We start from the raw sequence: 24,773 nt of genomic DNA on the forward strand, positions 1-24,773 counted from the left end.
TTGCATACTAGATTTTTGGAGGGAACGTATAAATAGTAATGACGTGACCAATAAAACGACCAAAAACCGTAAAAACTGCACGTAAACGATGATCGCAAATAATGTTCAAAAAAGAAGCGTTACAGATCGAGTAAAAAATCGAATAACAGGATATTTTCGACGTAAACTGGGGAAAAAACGTAAATGGGGGTAATAAATGTACGAAAATATATTGGGACTGAAATAATTACACGCAATTGGCGGGAAAATGTCAAATCCGGCGACGTTAAATCGGGGCTTCAGTGTATTTCATATTGTGGATCTTTATGAAGCAGAAACTGTACATTTGTACGGAACTTATATGATTGATTTAATATATGTAAGTGCGGAGAGAATCATATATTTATAATTATTAAATGCAACAAAATCACCCGGTAGCACGCGATATTAATAGAAAACACTAGAGATTTCTAAACCAGTGAGTGTAAAATGGCGTTCGATAATATCAGCAATCTTCGCTTTTACAGCGGCAGTGTGCGATGTGCAACCATGTTAAGCGATTACCCATTATATGTATACAATTATTGGAACCATTCGGTATAATATACATTTATATTGATGTATAATAAACTTCGTGCCTCTGTATTAAAAAAATAATTTATACGTAAGACACCATTTTCCGGAAATATTGGCGGGAAATACAATACGTACATACATACTATGCATACTATCTACCAATGGCAAATCATTAGGACCATAAACAATAATAAATATTTTCTATGATTGTTACTAAATTTGAGCAATTTTTTGAAAAATTAGAATCATCTAAAATATTCAAAGCCGCTATTTTAACCCGTTTAATATTATTACCTACTAGCTGTACCCGGTCACGAGTTGCTGTGGCTCAGTCTGGTCAAAGGGGGAAAAAACACACATTTCTAATATGCTTAATGTCACAATCCTTGTGTGTGTATAATATTTTAGCAGCTGATAAGAAACACGCTCTCTGCCATGAGCAATGTATTGCGTGTGTTTCTATTATATTCAACAGGTGGCGTTGCCATTGTGGTAAAACTGTTTTAAAAAAAACATTTTTTACCTGTCGCGTATATAAAAACACGCCCGTTTTCGAATGCACAACTGCGTCAAAATTTCAAAGCAATCTGTGAATAACTTTTAAGACTTAAGGTTTTTAACAAAATATCATTTATATTTTTATTTATATAGCCACGTTTGTGGAGCGAATTTGCTTGAGAAAGAATTCCAAATCAGAGGCGTGCATTCTATAGAGGCAGAAAAACAGTGCCTACCCTGGATTACTCGCGTTTCATATAGAAACACGACCAGTGCCTACTATGCCTTATCCTCACCCAATCCTACTGCCTACCTTGACTAAAAACTCTGTTCACGGCGCTGTATCATAGTATCCCATTTGTAAGAATAACGCACAAAGCCTCTATTACAGGCTTGTCTGCAGGTACGATAGTTATGAAAGGGAAGGTAAATGTAAAAAATACATTAAAAACACTCAGACCAATTGAAAATGAGTATTTCTTGAATTCATTTTGCAATTGGCGAGAATCGACGCCTATTCAATTTATTCGGCTGGGAGAAATTCGGTGAATCCACTAGCTACATAGTTCATGAAAAGGCGTGACACGTGGCTTTTTTTCAATTCTCGCCCTTACGTCCAAGTTACTCTGAAATCTACGGTTTATACAACACCGCTTATCATGGCCCTACTTAAACTCCTACCTAACTTTATATGTTTTATAGCCCTTCCTACTTGTGAGTGGGTTTACTCTTTATGGTTAAAGTTGCTATAATTTCATCTAATTCATGAGCTAAGATTCAAAGCAAAAATGCTCGCTTCAATTACAGAATGCAAGAGACTGAGAAGAAAAACATATTCATTGGTATTATTTTTTGACCTCTCAACAAAGATGAAGATGAATATGGCAGTCTAAGCATTAACGGGGCTTACGACCGTCATAGAATGGTTTAAGTGATCACTTGTAACATTCACCATTTCTACCTACGATTGACAACCACACTACTCGAATTCTTAAAAGTTCTCTCTCTCTCTCTCTCTCTATATATATATATGTGTGTATATATATTTATACATATATATATATATATATATATATATATATATATATATATATATAATATATATATATATATATATATATATATATATATATATATATATATATATATATATATATATATATATATATAATCTCTTCCAATTTCGAAATACTGTACTGGGATCCCTAGAATTTCAAATTTGAAATTCATTCAAAGTTCTCTCTCTCTCTCTCTCTCTCTCTCTCTCTCTCTCTCTATATATATATATATATATATATATGTGTGTATATATATATACATATATATATATATATATATATATATATATATATATATATATATATATATATATATATATATATATATATATATATATATATATATATATATATATATATATATATATATATATATATATATATATATATATATATATATATATATATATATATATATATATATATATATATATATATATATATATATAATCTCTTCCAATTTCGAAATACTGTACTGGGATCCCTAGAATTTCAAATTTGAAATTCATTCAAACTAGCCTATGACGGTCGTTAGCCCCGTAAATGCCCAGACTTCCATATTCTTCTTCATCTTCATGTGTGTATATTAGGTTAAAATAGTTAAAAACAAATAAAAAAATAAAAAAATGTATTAAAAAAGAACTCCACCGACAAGACACACAAGGTGGCTTGGTGGGTCTCTGCAAAAAAAAGTTCTAAATATGTAGAAATTGTGATTTAAATAAATGTATACAAATAAATAATAAATAAAAAAAAATTAAAAAAATCTATGTTGAGAAGTCAAAAAATAATTTGACAAAATAAGATAATTGGAGATAATCCAGATTTGTGAACAAGTTGACACACTCAAAATGCACTCAAAATGTTGTAAACAACACAAACGAATACGTTTGTGTTGCTTCCTCTTATGCCAAATATTTCTTCCCTAAGAGCAATAGATTGCAAATAAGATGTTTTCCGTAAAGAAAACATAATTATTTATGAAGTTTTCCAGTCTTGAAATGAAATTCTTTATTTACTGATTAACGATGTTTATATCGATAATTATCATTTTTAAATAATATCTCATTAAAATACAAAAATAATGTTAATTCAATCGTTGTTGTTCATTGATTGTTATTGATTTTCTCGCAATCTATCTTTCTAGACCCGATTAATGGTGAGTGCAGTTGTTATCGAAAAATAGTTAGGTACCTATCGACTATCAATTATGTCAAATAAATAATAAATAATAATATTATCTGCGTTACTAAATACAACATTGATTATATGAAAAACAATGGCATATCCAATAATTACAATTTTCTATTGAATCGTGAATTGATGCAATCGGTCGTGAAGGTTCAAAATGAAAATAGCGTGTTTGCTTGAAAATATTAGGGTCATGGAGATAATAAAATATATAAGATGGAGGAAATTAGCCAACAAATTTTCGGACATCGTTATCGTCACTTTTCTCTGTTTATATTTCTTTAAAGCTTAAGTTTTTGATGTCGACTTGTCAAATATACAAGGAGACAGAAATACGCAATATGCTACAAAATTTGTCTTTCGTGATAAGCATTAACTGATCGAATTGAAAAACTGCATAATGTGTATAAAAACAATTTTATACGGCTGTGAAACATGGCACCTAACAAGGGCCCAGGCGTGTACTAAGCTTTGAGAATAGGTGTCTGCGGAGAATTTCATGCGTGCGATGGTTTGACTTTGTGAGGAATGAAGAGATAAGGCGCGGGACGCAGCAAATCTTGGTCACAACTGTCGCCAAGCAAAGGCAATTCAGTTGGCTTGGCCATGTGCTCCGCATGCCTCCCGACAGCCGCCATCAAGCTTGCCTCTTTTACAAGGCATCAGGTTCGCGCCGCCCGGGACGACCACTGCTGAAAATTCGTTGGCAGTTCTCGTCAGAACTTCGGGACGCGTATTTGACTTGGGAGAATGCAAAGGAGCTGGCAGCCGACAGAAAGGCTGGAGACAGTTTGTGGACTCCAAATACTCCACTTAAGGAGCGGATATTGTGTAGTATTTTTTTTTTTAAATTTGATTGCCCATCATTGGAATACACACACGTGCAAGTATATATTATAATATATAAAATAATTATTATTTTTATTATTTTTTTACTTTATTTATTTTTTTGTTTTTTAATTATTTTTTTAGTCAACACGAGAATCTACAACATTTTGAGTGTGTTCAAATACTTGTTCACAAAATCTAGGATTATCTTCAATTATAGGAGTTATTTTCATATTATTTTTTGACATCTCATCAAAGATGAAGAAAAATATGGTACTCACATACTAATATAAGAGTTTCTGCTTAATAAAAAGCTTCTTTACATCTCACCAGTCGCTAGTGAAGTTCTAGTATTCAAGAACAAGGTTTCTAAATTGGTTCATATATATAGAACTTCCAAGAATTTGAGTAGTGTGGTTGTCAATAATGGGTAGAATTGGTGAATGTTACACGTGTGTAAAGTGATCACTTAAACCAGCCTATATGACGGTCGTCAGCCCCGTAAATGCCCAGACTTCCATTTTCTTCTTCATCTTTGATAAGATATCAAAAAATAATATGAACACGAGAATCCATTATTCCAATCAATTTGTGAGGGCAATGACAGGAAATCGTCATACGACCACATGACGGCTTGGATTTAACTCATACGTTAAATCAACACAAAGCTCATTAATATTTTTTATGAAATGAAAGAACCGGACGACTAAAATATGGACAAAAGAAAAACAGCTTAAAACGTTGCGAAGAATGCTCTATTCATAAGTCTCGCAACAAAAGCCCGGTCTCTTAACTTTTCTTTGTCAACGTTTTCTGGTAAATTAATACTGTGTAATCCTTATTCTAATATCGCTCTTCGTACCGGATTTTGAAAACGCGTGCAGCTTTGTTTCTTCACATTCAAATTTTATAAGAAAAACGCAAAACATCCTCACTTTAATATACTATATGGTAGGTATACGCGGATACAACATTAAAGGTAGGTACAGCTATGGTAGTTTTTTTTCGTTCCAGCACGTTTTTTCACAGATATTTAAAAAAAAAAAAATTTAATTTTCGAATTCTATTAGATGAAACAATGTTTGCGCTTACGTAATTACAATCCATGTTTTTAAATTCATCAAAATTTAAAAAAAATATGGTATTGCAATGAATTTTCAAACGATATTTGAATATATTTTACTATAAAATAAAGCACCAGTTCAGGGTTTTTTTTTTTTAATAAGTATTAGAATAAAAATTCACTTATATTATTTGGCTCCTCTGGGAATCGATCCCGAAACCTCCAGCACGGCAGCTAAAAACGCTTACCATTAAACTTGGAGCCGGACGTAATTATAAATGTATTTAACTGATAAAAACCTTTTCGTAAAGTAAACTTTATATCAATAAATAATTAAAAGCTTGTATTGGTTATATCAACAACCACAAAATATATTAATGAATACATAAGTCAAGCACACTTTTTAAGTATGTTTATTATTATATTTCATTTTGTCTTCCATCTTCTCTATTCTTCTATTTTCTCTTCCTACCCCCACGGTGAAGCGGCGTGATGGTTATTTTTTTTTATATTAAATCCCGGACCAGTTGTTAAGTATAGTGGTAAGAAGCAAATCAATTATTTCAATACTATTTCGCGGGCCTTGTACGACATCGTAAGAACGTTTGTTCACTACACGGAATTTTACCGTCTGGCACGTCAGTTAGCATATAAAACGGATGATTGGCTTGGATTGGCTTGTGCTTTTGTCCATCTTTTTTCGGATCGGTGCTCTTGATCGGTGCGTGAACACGTTGCACGTAAACTCAACGCTAAACTCGATCACGCTAAACTGTCGTAGTCGCTTTCATTTTTCTAAACCGGACTACCGGACGGTAAAATTCCGTGTAGTGCATAAGCACCTTAACGTTAATTTTGTCATTCGCGTGTTGAGCTGTTGTTCAACTTTTTATGTTATATCTGTTGTTTGTTTATCCAAATGTTGTATTTGCCTTGTTGCAGTCAATTAGCATCGTAGGGTAAACCGCACAGTGACTGGTCGTCAAAGCAACGCGCTTAGAGAAAAGGCCCATTAGCAACTATTTCCAATGAACTTTTAAATCACTTAATTCATTCTGACTCTTATCCGTACCCAATGGTGCATTGGGCACTGCATCTCATCGACGCAGTTTTATCTAGATCGTTAATTACGTGATTGAAATGTGGTGATCAGTCCTGCGCTTCAGGAACCAGTCCAGGGTGATATTAAGTAAATATTAGAGAAAAAATTCACTCATTTTTATTCTGACCCCACTGGGAATAAAACCCGGGACCTTCAGAACGTTAGCCAAACGCGCTAAATACTACACTATGGAAGCGGAAAAAAAAACAATCGAATCGCAGTAACAGACCACACTTATGCTTTTAAAAGCCATCAGTATAACACATTTTATAATTCGATAGTACGGATATCACATGTATCCGACAACTTTCAAATGACAAAAAAAATTATCACCCAAGTTAAAAGTTGCCAGTCTAAAAAATATAAAAAGTTTTTTTTATTTGTCTTATTCGTCTTGACTCATTTTCCAAATAAGACACCACCAAATCCGACAGATCCTTATGTCCCATTACCTCATAATTTTTTGTCAACTGAATACCCTCTTTTGCATATTTTGCTAACCCGTGTAGGATGGGCTAGTGGTTAAACCGAGATTCTCTAAAATTCTCAAAACTGCTGTGAAGAAATGATATGGTCATTGACTGGCAGTGGCCAGTTACTCTACGGTCTTCCCTTTCACATTTTTGCGTGTGGAATTCAATTTATTATAATATCGTCTATTTTAAGAGGCTTGCATAATGGTAAAATATCAGGTTAATGGCCAAGTTATAATCTTCACCCTCAGAGGTCATGGAGTTCGTATACTCTAAACGAGAATTAATTTGACTCACATATCAACATAACGCGTCATGCATACTAATGTCATAGGTTGGTTCATGTACAAAGGTCATTAATACATTTACTCAGTAAATCTTCAACCTTTTGTTGAAATTCTAATAATTCAAATAATTAGGGTAGAGTCATACATAATCGGACAGCTTGTAACGCCAGACATCACAAATAAATGTTGCTATGTAACGCCGGACATCACAAATATGTGTTGCTATTTTTTTTTAAAACTAATCACATATTGAGAAAAATCAACTTTGTTATTTCATTTTATAAACATATCTTGTCCATAAAGATACGTACATGTATCACTCAATTTTGGGTGCTTTGCCAATAAAAAAAATATAAATCTATATATATATATATATATATATATATATATATATATATATATATATATATATATATATATATGTATATATATATATATATATATATATATATATATATACGTACATAATAAGTTACAAAGAGTATTATATATGATAAACATATGTATGTACATACATATGATACTATTGAAGCATAGTCAGAAACAATAAATAAGTATGGATATAAAAATATTGATTGAAATAGGTATAAATAAATCAGAGACATGGTAAGAAATAAGTAGGTAATAGAAATTAAAATTTTGGTTACCTACAGTATACTAAGAAGGAAATTTGAAAAAATAATATATAAACATAATAAAAAAATAAGAAATCAATAGAGTTAGAGGTAAACTTGAAACACAGTAAGAGTTTTTTTTTACCTTTTTAATCAATAGTAAATTGTACATGCAACAAAAAAATATTTAATATTGATGTTAACACTATCTATAATCGAACCCCGAACCACATATACCTACGGCACATGGTGGCGAACTACGCTACAGAAGCAGGATATAAAAAAGTAGGTCTACAGCTTTTTAAATTATAATCATCGAAATTAAATGGTAACTTAAATCGCCGACACCCGGAGACACCCTTAATTATGGTGTATTTTTTTCTTCTAAATATGGTCTAAAAAACCAGTACCACGTTAAACAAGTTATTGTTTTGGTACGGAGAATTCAGAACAAAAAATGGTTGACACGAAGACACAATTATACTGACCCAATGATCCGATCGCCTGCTCCACAAATATAATAATACACTGCTTTATTCTGATACCATCGATATTAAAAAGATAACCTCATGAATCATGTATTTATACACCAAGTTGAAGAGAGATTTGGTTAGATTAAATTATAACCATTGTTAATCACTCGATAATAAGTATAAATAAGGAACCTACTGATTTAAAAAGTTTCAAATAACTTTAAACCCTAATGGGTTATTTCATTAATTGATTCGGCAGTCACTTTGTGGTAAAACCTTTCCATTTTTTTTCATTATATTCTAAAAAAATCCAATTATCCTTTTAAAAAATTGTGCGTAGAGACACGTCTGGTTTCTCGCGCAGACGGTCGCTTTTTAAATTTTGTGTTTGCGAGCTCCTCCTAAAGGATCAAATTAATACTGCATAAGTCGATGCGGTTACACTTTGTTCCATTACGTGCGGATAGGGGACTTTAACAATAATAACGAGTTATCGCATTTTTTGCAGATCCAACTTTATTTGTTAGACGTGTTGATTCGTGACCTTCAAGTGGTTTTTCTAATGACAAAAAACTACATACTATGTGATGGACTAATGGTATTTTATTTTTTAATAACATTATCAATAAAAAGTGAAACGGATTACAAAATTTAGCTCCGGTGCCAATAAAATAATGGAAATAAAAAAAGGCTTTTTAAGTCCCACGCACTTAAATGTATTCAGTGTTACAGCACAGGAAGTCTAATTTTATCATTTAAATTTGTTTCGATTAAAAATTTTGCTTAAATTATTTATTTAAAAAACAGATCTAAGTAGCTTCTTCTTTTAAACTTATAACTCATATACATAGTACATACTTACAAATTTACTTTTTTCATTTTCATCTGTCTGGTTTTTGTTTTCTGTTAAAATCAAATATTTGTAGTTTATATTATATTAGCACTTTTAATCTTCTACTTCTAACCCTTATCCGCACCCAATGGTGCATAGGGCACTGCATCGTATTGACACAGCGATATCTTGATCCTTATTTATATGAAGGCAAGGTGATCACTCATGCACTTCAGGGACTAGTCCAGGGTAATGTGAAATAAATATTAGAGTGTAAAATCACTCATATTTATTTCCCCCCTCCCTGAGAATCGAACCCGGGACCTCCAGCACGGTAGCTAAACACGCTAACCTTTACACTACGGAGGCGGACTTTTAATCTACATATTAATATTTCTGATATCTATTGTATTCTTTCCAGTGCCCTTTATTAATAACCTAAAAAAATGTATACCCACACACAGGCCATGACATTGTGTTTTTTTTTGTAATGATTTTATAATAAAAAATGTTCTTGTAATTATGATATATTGTTAAATGCAAAAAAAAGATTAAAAAATGGTAATAGGCAGAACAGACATCTCTAGTAGTTGAATAAGTTTCATTGAATTCCATTTTTTCGATTTCTGATCAACAGATGAAATATCATTTTGCTCTGTAAATATGTCAAAAACGTGATAGCCATACTAAAATTTACGAAAAATGTAACACATCGAAGATGCGTGACATCACATATATCGCTCACTCCTTACAAGAACGTCATAAATCAAAAATCATCAATTTTCACTTGTGCATGTTTTCGGAATGTCCAGAAAATGTACTATATCCCAGCAAAAGCCGCATATTTTTAGCTTAATATTTACCCGCTACAGGGCAGAAAGTGTTGTTTTTGCATTTTAAAGAAAAGGTATTAATCAATTAATTTTTTTAAAATACTAAATATTTTTCAAATGGAGAAAAAACCTTCAGGTTTTACCTAAAAAGATCTGTTGCACAGTAAAAAGTTCAATAAGTGGCTTGATATTTATTTTTAATGCATTGTATTATATTTTTAAACTTTAAAAACGTTCGCCTGAAAAATCAGGTTTTTTTATTTATGACGTTCTTGAAAGGAGTGAGCGATATATGTGAACGTTTTTTACTGTTTTTGTTATATTAATAATGAATCGTACATCTCTCTAATAGAATTGACCTATACAGACTGATCTCTAATGATGCAAAAACCCACTACATACTTGTGAATCTCTGAATGAATGTCACAATGCCTTAATGTATTTTTTACACTAAATTTATTCTGGATCTGAACCAAAATTGTATATTTAATGACGGTCATTTTGTATCATTATATCAACAAATTATAAATCATTGTGGGCGAATGGGGAACATTCTTTATTTTGTTCTTCATTTATATCAATTTTTATATTCATTTTTCAAAAAAATATTAATAAAAAACTTAAAATTTCTGTTGGCAAAATAATTTTGGTCACACTTAAAACACAATCAATTCATCTTCGCGGGTTCTAATCTTTGTGATGATCGGTCGCTTCTTTTATGATCAGTCTCCATCCTGCTCTATCCTTCGCTCGTGTCTTCAACGTGGAGTCAATTTGGTCCATGTAGGTTAAGCGGAATCTTCCTCTGTAGTTTGTGCCTTTGCACATGCCTTCCGCAATCGTCAAAAGCAGGCCTGGGTGTCTTATATCTTGGCCTATCCATTTGGCTCGCTGTTGTGTTACTTCATTTAGTTAGCATCTAGACCCCCTGCTTAATACCTAATTGTTCCTTACATGTTACAACCAATGAATACCTAACATGCGCCTGTTGCACCACATCTCAAACGCCTCCAGCCGACCCCGTTCTGCCTGCCCGATAGTCTACGTTTCGCTTATTATTTAGAAAGTTTGAAAATTTCAATCGTTCCTATTTTCAAATATTTTTTGTTGGTAAAACGCTTCCGATAATTTTGACGAACTCCATTAGTACCTACTTTTTGCGAATGAAAGATTTTTGCATTTTTTAAATCCCTTGATGTTTACCATGACAAGGGATTCACTGTCAAGTTGACAGTGTTCGATTAAACGAATTACCGTCGATTTGGTATATCAAGAGTTGAAGTAGATTTGGTTAAATTGTGATCAAAATTTAGCCATGATCCCGGTTTGTGTACGAACTCTCAAAGAATCTCAATCTCAAAGAAAAGAATCTCCATCCAATTCTGTAATGTAAAAATATCATTTCCGTTATTTTTTGTAAAAATATTATTTTCGACCTACGTTTAGCATTATTTTTAAATGTTGCACGTTTTACAACATTTTATTACGTTTTAATTATTTGTTTGCTTTTGCGCATGAGTGATGTGATAATTTTATCATAAATAATTGAAATTCTCGGCATGTTTCCAATTATTGACTGATTATCGTCCAATTGGACAGCGTGTGGCTTGACACAGTTAAATAATGATGTTTTTGTATCTCGAAAAGCAATGACACAAGAGATAAAAGTTTATTATATAAAATATGTGAATTAGAGTGTCAAACCATTATGTCATTACGTATACGTATGCTTTATTAAAATAAATACAGTAAAACCTCGATATAACGGATTATTTAAGGGGAGGGGATGTCCGTCAAAGCTGAGAGTGTGTTAAAAAAACTTGGTTTAAAATATATTAAAATACTTTTCTTGAAAATTTGAATACTGTATTTAGATATAAGTAAACAATCTTCTTCAAACCCTTATCTGAACCCCGATGGTGCATAGGGCACTGCATCATATAAACGTAATGTTATCTTGATCTCTATCACATGAAGGAAAGGTGATCAGCTAACCGCTTCAGGTACCAGTCCAGGGTAATATTCAATAAATATTAGAGTGAAAAATCACTGAAAATAAATATTATAGTTTTGTAAACAATACAAAACTATAATATTTATTGTCGTTGCTGTTTGATATCGACGCACTTGCTTTCGGTAATCGTGCTTTGAAAAAGGAATCAAGTTTTGTTTGCACTTTTGGAGTTTGCTGTTTTTTTTTCATAATCAACTTTCTAAAATATGGAGAATGCGTATAATATTTATTGACCAGATTTTTGTCCGTTATATCAGAAGTTCGTTAAATAGAGGTCCGTTATATGGAGGTTTTACTGCATTTTTATACATTTTTTTGTGAATTTTTCTATTGGAAATTGAGATTGACTTTGAATTTGAAGCAAGTTGTCCAATCTTTAAGTTTCTTTGAGACGCATTGACGAGTGGTTTCGACATAAAATTGATGAGACATTTGACACTATTTTTGAGACACAAATGCATGAATATTGGGTAGAATGAATGTAATTGCGATTCTCAGCATGTTCTCAATGTGCTAGTCTGATATTTTAGTTCGAGAAGTAAGAAGTTAGATTGGTATTAACAAAAAAATATATTTTTTTTATAATTCTGATGTTTAGTTTTTATTTTTATCTCATCTAGGTACTTTAACTTCTGAGTCATCATTATTTAGACGTGTGATTAACACCGCGTGCAGCTTATTTCGGTTGAAATAGCGTAAAGTATACATACTCAAGTAGGTACAAAACAATGCAAAAAATATATATTTAAACGTGTGATTAACACCGTGTGCAGCTTATTTCCTTCGAATTAGCGTAAAGTATACATACCCAAGTAGGTACAAAACAATGTAAAAAAAAATCAAGGCGATACTTTCATCGTAGTGGTAGGTAAAGAGGATAGAACGCCAAACGACTATTTTTATAGAATTTCCTTCGCCTGTCCCATTTTAATACATCTCATAAATCCATGCAGGTCATGTCATATCATGACTTCTTCGGTTTCTACTTCCAGACACATCCACATCGCAAATCTGCTTTGCCGTCATTTCATCACTCATTCCTTCCACACTTGCCATTTCGGAATATTATCCATAACGCGATTTCTAAAAAATAAATGATTTGTTTAAATGTATTTGAAATAATTTAAACTTGAAAGCACTCGAAATTTCGTAAAAGTTTGTTATAAAAAAAATGGACTAACTGTCCATCCTAATAAATCGAGAGTCTATTGTATATATCAACTTACAGATAATGGTTTTTATTCGTAGGCACGTAGACGGCTTATTATTGTGGCTGAATTAATTTTAAATTCTAGTCTAGTCCGAGTCTCATAAGATTCCCATGGCAACTTTTAATGTAGTACCGATTTAGTCGACGGCAGTACCATCGCTCGGATGCTGGAGGAACTAGTTTTAGGAGCTTACAAGGCGTATAAGGTTTCAATTACATTTTTTTCTAACATCCATTTAAATCTAACGAATATCTAAGAAATACCCAATTACCGTGCTAAAATAAAGATTGTTTTATTGATTAGGTCTACATAACCTCTAATTCTTGTAACGTCATCCTCACACCTCACCCACGAACAACAAATTAGGCGAATTAGATTATATAGTAAAACGTCCTCGAGTTTCGAGTTTGTACGCAAATATTTGACCACAATGGTATTGTAGAAATCTGTTTTACCTACTTTATTAGCCGAGACGCAAACTATGATATGGCACGTTTTTTGAATGGGTTATTTTCTGGAAAATAACGATTTGTAAATATTTACTAAAAATACCGATTTTATAAGCCGAATATGAATTGATGTAATTTAAAACAAAAGGGATCTCTTTTGTACAAGATGCAACTTTATTATTATTTTACACACTTAGTGAGCAGATGCTTGGCTGCAAACCTAGCATCAAAGGTTCTTTTCCCATCAGTTCCTAAATATTTTAATGTTTTTTAATTGATATGAATGTATTTTATTACCTTATTTTCATCCAATATTTATTTCTTACCTGTAGAAAGTCCTTTAATATTAACCCTGTAATACTATCATTATATTTTTACTCTGCTAAAGATATTTTTTCTACTTTAATAACATTTATTTCTTTTTCAAACCCTCAACTGCACTCGATGGTGCATAGGGCACTGTATCATATAAACGCAATGTTATCTTGATCATATGAAGGAAAGGTGATCAGCCCTCCTGTTCAGGTACCAGTCCAAGGATAATATTGGATAAATATAAAAAAGGGAATAAATGATTAGGTATAAATAATAAAAATAAAATTATATGTAAAAATGTGTTTATATCAAGTCATCACTGGCCTCACAGACAAACCTCACTAATCCAAAGTTTAAAATAAAATCTTGTCAAATACCTACCTACCTTCTCTATCCTGAGCCAAAATCAACTATTAAAAAGAGATCTCACTCGCGCTAATGCACCTTATGGAGGAATCAGACTTTATTTCTACATTAAGAAGAATATGGAAGTTTGGGTATTCACAAGGCTTATGATCTGTCATAGGCTGGTTAAGTGATCACTTTACACATTTTTGGTTCTAAAAATTTAATTAATGTGGTTGTGAATCATGGGCGAATGTTGCACATATCACTCACTCCTTTCAAGAACGTCAAAAATAAAAAATTGTCAATTTTCCGTTGTGCATGTTTTCGGAATGCTCAGAAAATGTACATAAACCCAGCAAAAGCGGCATATTTTTAACTTAATATTTACCCGCTACAGGGCAGAAAGTGTTGTTTTTGCATTTTGAAAAAAAAAGGTATTGTGTAATTATTTTTTTAAATATACTAAATATTTTTCAAATGGGGAAAAAACCTTCTGGTTTTACCAAAAAAGATCTGTTGCACAGTAAAAAGTTCAATAAGTGGCTTGATATTTATTTTTTATAAATTGTATTATATTTTTAAACTTTAAAAGCGTTCTCCTGAAAAATCTTTTTTTTTTATTTATGACGTTCTTGAAAGGAGTGAGCGATATGTAAAGTGATCACTTAACCAGTCTTTTCACAGGTCACAAGCCCAATTAATACCCAGACTTCCATATACTTTTTCCATCTTTGTTGAGATGTCAAAAAAAAAACAGAATTGTGAACAAGTATTTGGAGACACTTAAAATATTTTGAGATTTTATTTCACTCGGCGCTCTATAATATATTTTTTATTTACCAATCACGTCACCGAAAGAATCAAAATGAATGAATGAAATGATGCAATTTTAAATATTTTTTCAGAGAGTGACCGTGTACTTCGGGGCTCTGATCCTAGTCATGGCTCCGCCCCGTCGGGTGCTCCAGGGGGCAGAGGCGCAGGCTAGGGGTGGTGCACTGTACCCCCGAGAGTCGGAGACCAGGGAGGTGAAGAGTCTGGATGGAGTGTGGAATTTTAGGCTCTCGCCGCAAGACCCTGAACACGGCTTCAAAAACCTTTGGTATAAGACAGACTTGGAAAAGGTAATCCTCTTGTTTAATTTTTTAAACCTCTAACACTGATACACACACAAAATTTCACAGTTGTTTGCTGTGTGTTTTAGGATTACTTCGAATCGGCTTCATTGAATACAAGTAGAATGTTGACCATCTCTGATTCATTCACAATAAATAGTCACTTTCGACCCGAACTCGCAGAACTGTCAAAACTTTAGAATTTTTTTAAAAGTAGATAGTGTTTAGTTTTAATTTGTCTTAAGGATTTTTTTGTTGTTGTTTTAAACCGTACGACACTATAATAAGATATGTAGTAATTTTAACACAAGTTTTTGAAAAATTGATTAATAAATTATCTGGCAGTCACCTAGTGAGAGGATATTCCTACCAGTGTCAAGTGTTATTTTTATTTACAAACAAAACAATAAAAAAATAATGACGAACAAAAAAATCATAGTTTAAATACGTCTAGCTTTTTATCATTTTAGAGATGACTGCAACTCTAGAATTAGGTTCAGAAAGAAGGGTGGATACCTCGATGGAGAGTTGAAAAGAAATTAAGTTATCATTATTATATAAGTACTTAGATTTAGGTACCTACATAGCAACTCGTGATTCTTTTTGGGATTATAATGGTTGATCCGTTTTCCAGACAGGTCCAGTTGAACCAATGCCCGTCCCGAGCAGCTACAACGACCTGACACAAGACCCGGAAGTGCGTGATCACGTAGGGCTGGCGTGGTATGATCGCCGCTTCTTCGTGCCAGACTCGTGGCGCAGAGCTGAGAGTCGCATCTGGCTCCGATTCGGCAGTGTCCATTATGCAGCCCAAGTCGTAAGGAAAACCTTTATTTTTTAAAGAAATAAAGCTAGCTCATGAATTTTGAAGCTGATTTTGCACACCACAATTTAAAATTTATTTAAGCATTTAATTTGAATCTAAGAACTCAATTGTTAAAATATGAGTAAAACTGTGTATAATCAATGGTATTTTATGGAGCTAGAATACACTACACACAATGTCATTCTGGTACTTTTTTACAACTGGTACAAGTTGTTTAAAGCTTTGTTCAAATTTATTTGAGAAAAAAGCAAAATACCCGGAGTGATTGTCTCTATATTCACATAAACTGTAATCTTATTTTCATTGATCAATTGATCACACTAATCACCCTAAGGGGAGTATCATACTGGTATTTTTTTGGCAGTTTTTTTTCTGTATTTAATCATTAATGTATTATTAGACTGCTCTCAATTATTGCCAATAAACAAAAATGACAAATTAAAACAGTAAAAAAACTGATACATTTGCAGATTATGTGTAGTATGTTTACCACTAAGACCATGCTTAACATACAGCCTTTTTTTTAAATTACGTAACATCCAAGTGACTCTGAAATCTAGCTACGGCTTATGCAACTATTTACATATTCCCAATATTATTCAATACAAAATACGTTCATAAAAATATTTTACAAAAAATTATCTGGCGACATCTTATGTTGAGAACCAATGGATATAAAAAGTATCATAAATGGGTCTTTTGTTTAAAAAATTTATCTGGTACATAGTAAATAAGTATTATTATTGACAAATGTGTCGGGTTGTGGTCTTGTGGTTAGAGTTGCGGACTCTTGAGTCAGAGTTTCTCGGTTCGAACCCACTCTACCACAATTTGATACATATTTCTAATAATGAGCTGATTTGGCTCACAGAAATAGTATGAAATTGAAGTATTTTTGTAAATAAAAATAAAAACACCAATATTTCTAATTTTTTTTTAATGATATTTTTTTACCTACTTTTTAAAATAATAACCCAAAGGTAGGGCGTTTAATACATGCAACTATATTAACCGACCTTTGAATTATAGAATTTATTTATTTCATCTAAATAACATATTTGGTAGCAGGTAGAGTTAATTTAGTGTAGGAGTAACTGACACAGTACATTGCACTATGGGTTCCCCTTTCCACTTGAACTATCAATTAGTAGTCTGCCAATCGTCAATCGTTAGCAGGAACTAGGTATACCAGGACCAGTGAATACTTCCTAATATATTTTCAGCTATAAATACGTAGCCGTAATATTGCAAGAATGTTAAAATAATGGTATTTTAGTGTAATTATTGACATTTATATGTCCCTATTTTAATTTGAAAGCATTATCATTAAAGGTTCATATGTTGATAATATCTACTTATTTGTATTTATACGTCCAACGGAATACTTTGCTATTACCTATCCACTTACACTTAAGAAGATTCCAGCTATCCCCCCATTCCCATCTTATCGAAACATTAACACGCGTTATTTTGTTAACTTTAAGCATCCTCCAAATCAATACATTTTTTATTCATTTTCAGATAGACAATTTATAAAGATTTATTTATTCATTTACTAGCATATACCCAGGAGGGTTTTAAAATAAAATGGGCAATATAATGAATTGAAAATATCGAATGTTTGAAAAAAAATACCACAAAATAATCCATAGAACATTTTATACTTTAATTGATTTTTTTTCTTCTTTTAACCCTTTTCTGCACCAAATGGTGCATAAGACACTGTTTCATATTGTCGCAGCCTTATATTTTTCGTTACTTAAATAAAGGCAAGGTGATCACTCCTGCGATCAGGCCCAGGGTATTATTAAATAAATATAAGAGTGAAAAATCACTAATATTCATTTTGACCCCCGCTGGGAATCGAACCTAGAGTTTCCAGCATTGTAGCCAAACCCAATAACCTTTACACTATGTAGGCAGACATTGAAAACATTAAAATATAGTAAATTTTTATTTATTTATTATCTTTTTTTATTTATTAAGTTTCTACTTGAGTTTCTATGATGTACTAACCATTAATTTATTCTATTTCAGTGGATAAATGGTCACTCTGTAATGTATCACGAAATAGGGCACTTGCCCTTTGAGCAGGAAATAACTAAATACATTAACTACGCTGTGGAGAACAGGGTAACCGTTGCTTGTGACAATACTCTGCTCAGGGACACTGTTCCACAGGGATATGTCAACGAAATTCAGACGTAAGTTTATCAACCAATTGTTAATTTAATTAACATGGTTTTTTTTAGATGGGGGCTACATTTATCATTTACCTTGCTTATTATGTACAAGGTTTATAGATCAAAAAGTGGATTTTCGTTTCTTCTAGCTAAGAAAATGTTTTATTTTTATATTTGCTACTTATTTTCCACTGTTTATGACCTCACCCCATCTTACCTAACCCCTTATTTAAAATATTGGATAGCTGGGAAAATTTCTATGATCTGTACAAGTTTCCACACAAATTTCCACTGTCCTCAAGATGCGCAATTGATTTATTTTATTTCCTGTTCTTTCTATGTTCTAGTGAAAACGGTACAAAATTAAAACAGTATTTTTCATTTGACTTCTTCAACTATGCCGGGATCCACCGCCCTGTATACCTCTACACTACTCCGAATCTATACATTGATGATGTCATAGTCAATACACATATTGACAACACAACTGGTACCTAATTAAATAATTACAGTCCCATAATATTTTACTAACATAGCGTGTATGAAAAAACACAAATTTTCTGAAACTTTAATAAAATGTTCAATATATTTCCAGGTATAATAGTGTATAATGTATCCTATGGTGGGTACTCAGATGATCAAGAGGTATACTGTTATATCAATGTGTTGGATAGAAATGAAACCATTGTTGCACACAGTATGGGATTAACTAACACTATAGAAATACCTAATGCCAATCTGTGGTGGCCTTTCCTGATGCATCCTGACCCAGGGTATCTGTACACGCTTGAGGTAATAAACGCAAGATAAATATGTATAGTCGATTCTCGTGCTACAATTCTTTTAGTTTCATAAGACTTCGTAACTTGAATTTATAATTTTTCCCATAAGAATTCATGTATAATGGATTAATCTGTTTCGGGCCCTAGAAAATAGTTCATTATATGTAACAGTAATTCATAAGGAAAATTTAAATTAATGATTTTAGGTAATAAAACAAGAGATACGCAGAAAAATACATTTCATTTCATCTTACATACTAAAAAGGATAAGGAGTAAAACCTTTTAACATAACTTGCAAAAGTTTTATCGAAGTGATATCTTTCAATGAGACTTTCTATAATTCACTTCATTTTAAATACATTTTATTTATCAAAGAACAGTAACATGTTCCCTTCCTTCATTTATCTCTAAAGATAGAATTTCCTCATCACTGTCTTTTGCTGTTTCAGTTTTTTTTGCACATTTTTCAGTCTGTGGAATCATTTGTAACTCAAAGTTCCTCTGTAAAGATTTGATGATTTATTTGCATAAAGATACAAATGATTTATACTGAACCATTTTTCGATTGTAACCGTAAGCATAAATTTTAAAAATAATAAAAAATTGCAATATTGCAAGTCTTAACTGTTAAATATTAAGAGACCATTTCATCAAATAGGTTCAAATGCTGCATGTAAATATCCCCTTTGCGCTTACTGTATGGCGGAATTTATATTTGAATTTATATACTTTCTTTATTCCAGGTTCATATTGCAACACAATCTATAAAGAATGCAGATATCTATAGATTGAAAGTTGGTATAAGGACACTTGCATGGTCTAACAAACAATTCTTCATCAACGATAAACCGGCTTACCTTCGAGGGTTCGGAAGGCATGAAGACTCGGATGTAAGACATATTATATTTTACATACATGTTTTTTTTTTAACGATTATAGCGAAAGGTAAAAGACAATATTTCCCCCATGGCTTTCCATTTCCGTGGCATGTCTGAAGTCAACTATATGTTTCTGATACAATCTAACTAACCATGTTTAGGTCTTTCATAAGACCTAGAACGATCTCTGTTTTATTTTCAAAGATATGCCTCAGTAGCTGGGGTATTGTCAACCTAAAGAATGCTTATGACTTACAAATAGTAAAAAATACTCAACTGATTTTCTATGATAAAAGCAATCCTTTTTGTGATCTTTTGTATTATTAATCATTGACTAATGTAATTTATTGAATGCGAAATACATTTTTGAAAGATATGAGAGATCGTACAAGTCGCAAATTTGTTTCTGTCATAGAAAATCAGTTACGTATTCTTTCAATATTAAAGACGATATTTTATAATCTGGCCCGATACCAAACTTACATACTGAATGTTATATTTTCCTATTACAATATCATAATTAGTGATTATTCTATGGTGAAAGCAATCCTTTTTGTGATCTTTTGTATTATCGATTGTTGACTAATATAATTTATTGAATGCGAAATACATTTTTGAAAGATATGAGAGATCGTAAAAGTCGCAAATTTGTTTCTGTCATAGAAAATCAGTTACGTATTCTTTCAATATTAAAGACGATATTTTATAATCTGGCCCGATACCAAACTTACATACTGAATGTTATATTTTCCTATTACAATATCATAATTGGTGATTTGATAACTTTGATAATTTGGTATCTTTTCACGTAGGCCTTTCAATAACCCAAATTTATTTTCTTAGATCTTTTTCATATTTATATAATACTTGTTCAATCTCAAGTTGAGAACCGAAAACCCAAATTTAATTATTCTAATTAATTTACCACCATTTGGTCTATCATCTATGATATGTTTTAATAACTAAAAGTAATAACAATAATAACGTATAGAGTCTAGAAATTTCCATATCTCATTCGTTTTTTGGTGATAAATGTTAAATGATATGATAAATGTTCTCCTTAATATTGTTTATGGAATATTAATAATTATTTTGCATCATATTCTTTCTAGATTCGTGGCAAGGGGTTAGACTTGGCATTAGTCACAAAGGACTATAACTTAATAAGATGGATTGGCGCTAATACTTACAGAACTTCACATTATCCGTATGCAGAGGAATTGTATGATTTTGCAGACGAACAGGGTATCATGATAATAGATGAATGTCCTAGTGTAGATACAGAGTAAGTTTTTATTTTAATGTTATTGCATGCAGCCCCATATAACGATAATACAAAACAAACAAGGTGGAAAAGGTATTGATATTAATTCACTCATACGAGAAGAGAGGAGCTATCTGCATGCAAACAAATTTAACAATTTCATACAAATACAGCAGGACGTGTTTAATTCGAACGCTGAAAATTTACCCTCTGTTCAGACTAGTGGAGTGTTCGGATTACAGTACAGAGAATCTGTAGGGTATTTTTGTCAAATAAAAAAAAAAAGTGATATTATTCAACTTTTTAAACAAAAGATGAGATTTGAAGTAAAAAGCTTTGTCTCTCACTTTATGTAAAAGACTTAGTCAGCCCATTCTAGGTATGTACTAAGGGATGAGTGGGTTTTTAGATTACAGAGGTGTTCAGATTAGCGGGGGTTTGGATCAAAGAGGTCCTGCTGTATCTAAAAAAAATTACCTTTTCTGTGCCTAGTAGAGTAGCATACAAATATGTCTTAATTATAACTTATACCATTTCCCTATATCGCAGCATCATCAATATCAGCCTAGAACTAGCAGTTTGCAGGAAAGTTTGGCTGTAATCCTTTGGTGTCTTTATTTCTAATATGTTTGCATTACACATCCCCCTTACACACTTTATTTGAAATCATAAAATCAGGACCCTATAAGCAGTATATCAACAAAAATCATAGAAATAAATAAATGCTGATTATTGTTTATATCATAATAAAACCATTAATTTACTGAAGTGTTTGCTGATTCCCAGGTTATCAAAGGGTTATTTAGAAATCATATTTACTTTTAGCCTCTATTCTGAAGCCCTTCTATCAAAGCACAAGGACTCGTTGACGGAACTAATCAGAAGAGATAAAAACCACCCCAGTGTCATTATGTGGTCCATCGCTAATGAACCCAGAACTCAATTACTCGCTGCAGATGATTATTTTGGGTATGTAATAATGCATTCTCTATTTTTATCTGCTAAGCTTTATACATACTACACAATTTTGTTCAAGATTTCTAATTTGAAACATCTGATAAAGGAATCCAGTCTATTTTCATAGTGAATATAACTAGGCATTTAGCCAACTTATTGAACGTAGACATAAAAATTCCAAAATGAAATGGAAGAAAAAATTATCTTCGATTTTACTATTCGATAATTGGTATTTATAATATTTCATACACCATTGTACTTTCCATCATATGGACTTCTCACATCGAACTTGTTATAAACTTTACTAGACTGTGTCATAAATAACACAGAAAAATACAAAACAAAAAAGTTTTCCCATTTTAACATATTATGTAACACACATTAAGATGTATAAGGATTTGGACTCACTTAAAAAAAAAAATGTTTAAATTAAAATTAAAATAAAAATTGTTCAAAATTACTATCTAGAAACGTCAGCTACCTCATCTCTAACTCCAACAAAAAAGTTTTTCTAAAATATGTTCAATGACTATTTCTGCTTATTACATGCATATAACAACACTATCCCCTCTGTATAGCTATAAAAGGTCTACATTCTGTTTTCACAATCGAGTAAATAACAACTGATATTAAAGACGTTGTGTCATTTTCCTTCGATGCCAAGGGAGATCACTTAAATGAGGATTTCAATTACCGAACCTAAAAAAAAATAACTTACTTTTATTTAAAAAAAAGTGGATTTATACATTTATTTCTTTCTTCACAGTAAGGTAGCGAAACATGTAAAATCTATGGATGCAACACGACCCGTGACTATTGCCCTGGCAAGATCATACAGTGAAGATAAAGCGGTAATTAGATATAAATCTACCATTTTACAAAATGCATTAACCATAACATTGTATAGACTTATATATAATACGTCATATAAAAAGTCACCGCAGTTTTTTCCCACTAGATGGTGTTGATGCCTATATATCGGACTACGCTCATAATATTTAAAACCCGATTGTCTCAAGCAAACATGTGATCAAAAGGTGACATTTCAGTTAACATTTTTTGTGAACATAATTTTCTAATCCATTGCTTGCGTAAAAAGTTATATTGATTTGAAAATGAGTAAAATATCTGAAAAAAAACATGTGATGCTTTTTACTATTTAAAAGGTAAAAACGCTGCAAAAACATGCCAAAAATTTTGTGAAATGTAAGGTGAGAATACTGTGAGAGAACAATGAACAAAAATTGACCAAATCCTAAATAAATAGATATTGTCACTATATTTTTTCAGGTTTGTTTAATTAAAAATAATAAAAAAGTTGTAAATAAATTATAAATACTCAAACATAAAAGCAGCCTCTAGGTCGTTTGATAAGATAAGAAGATTGATAACTAGGTTTAACATTTTCCACACCTTTTACTTGTAGGGAAAACATTTGGATATTATAAGCTTCAACAGATACAATGGGTGGTACAGCAACCCTGGAAGACTGGACATGATCACTGGGAGAGTGGTTGCGGAAGCCAAGGGCTGGCATGAAAAATACAACAAACCAGTTCTCATGTCGGAATATGGGGCAGACACGATGGCAGGGCTACATATTGTATGTATTTGTTAAATGGTTATTGAAAAAACTGATTTATTAGGCAGTACATACTATGTAAAACCATCTTTAAAAATAAAATAAAATCTATGCTTGTTTAATGTAAAAAATATAATTTTACATAAAACACTTAATCATATAAATACTATATGTTATTTGTCCACCTCTGTAGAGTAGTGGTAAGCGCGTTTAGCTACTGTGCATGAGGTCCCGGGTTCGATCCCAGGGAGGTCAAAATAAATATTATATTTATTCAATATCACCCACAGACTAATCATCTTGCCTTTGTGAGAGTAATGATAATGTTATTGCTCTATCGATTCTATACAGTGCCCTGTGTACCATTGAATGTAGATGATGATTAGAAGAAAAATATTTAAATAATAAACCTTCAGGGCAATCAAAAACTAAGCATAAAAATGACAACAAGCTGACAACTATCAAATTGAAAGGATTTGTAAAAATTCCTATACTGGTTGACAGTTGTTTATATTTCCCTTTCCCACAGATGGCAGTCTACCTGTGTTGGTGTGCAATTTTATACAAAAATGGATAAATTTTGTATGTTAACATATTAAAATATTTGATGATATGTATCATTACACAGGACACGAGAATAATGTGTAGTGAAATGCAGAATTGTGGTACATTTTTTATTTTATCATGCTGTATATTTTAGTGAAGAATTATTGTCCACAGCATCCCGAATTTGTTTGGTCTGAAGAATACCAAGTACAGCTGATGTCGAAGCACTTCAAAGCTTTCGATGAGCTGAGAAACTCGGGATTTTTCATTGGAGAATTCATTTGGAACTTTGCTGACTTCAAGACTGATCAAAGTGCGTATATTATACTATACACCTACAAATATATACATATATAATAAATAAATATGGCTGGGGATGAAGTCCCAAAAATTATGAACAAAGCAAAAAAAGTTCAAAACACTCATCTGGCAATTGGGATGTTGCATTCTATCTCTTATATATATGTAGTTACTCAACTAATAGTGGAACAATAA

General features: G+C 31.9%; 1 protein-coding gene across 2 annotated transcripts in view; it reads left to right on the forward strand.

Moving 5' to 3' along the window:
* Positions 1-24,773, forward strand: part of LOC148312793 (beta-glucuronidase) — a 28,261-nt gene that overhangs the window by 2,711 nt on the left and 777 nt on the right. Inside the window, exons 1-12 of one of the 2 annotated variants that reach the window (XM_088273068.1) lie at positions 13,166-13,237; positions 15,050-15,268; positions 15,894-16,076; positions 18,123-18,289; positions 18,616-18,758; positions 18,864-19,060; positions 19,795-19,941; positions 21,042-21,214; positions 22,019-22,162; positions 22,917-23,001; positions 23,577-23,753; positions 24,453-24,591. In XM_088273068.1, the coding sequence (XP_088129194.1) occupies positions 13,196-13,237; positions 15,050-15,268; positions 15,894-16,076; positions 18,123-18,289; positions 18,616-18,758; positions 18,864-19,060; positions 19,795-19,941; positions 21,042-21,214; positions 22,019-22,162; positions 22,917-23,001; positions 23,577-23,753; positions 24,453-24,591 (1,816 nt within the window). In that variant the 5' untranslated portion in view covers positions 13,166-13,195. Of the gene's footprint in view, positions 1-13,165; positions 13,238-15,049; positions 15,269-15,893; positions 16,077-18,122; positions 18,290-18,615; positions 18,759-18,863; positions 19,061-19,794; positions 19,942-21,041; positions 21,215-22,018; positions 22,163-22,916; positions 23,002-23,576; positions 23,754-24,452; positions 24,592-24,773 lie in introns of those variants that run through there. The other variant, XM_088273076.1, reaches the window with a different exon arrangement.

The sequence above is a fragment of the Brachycentrus maculatus genome, unplaced genomic scaffold (assembly GCF_059751285.1).
Source record: "Brachycentrus maculatus isolate JH-2025_06_01 unplaced genomic scaffold, ASM5975128v1 h1tg000032l, whole genome shotgun sequence".
Classification (NCBI taxonomy): domain Eukaryota; kingdom Metazoa; phylum Arthropoda; class Insecta; order Trichoptera; family Brachycentridae; genus Brachycentrus; species Brachycentrus maculatus.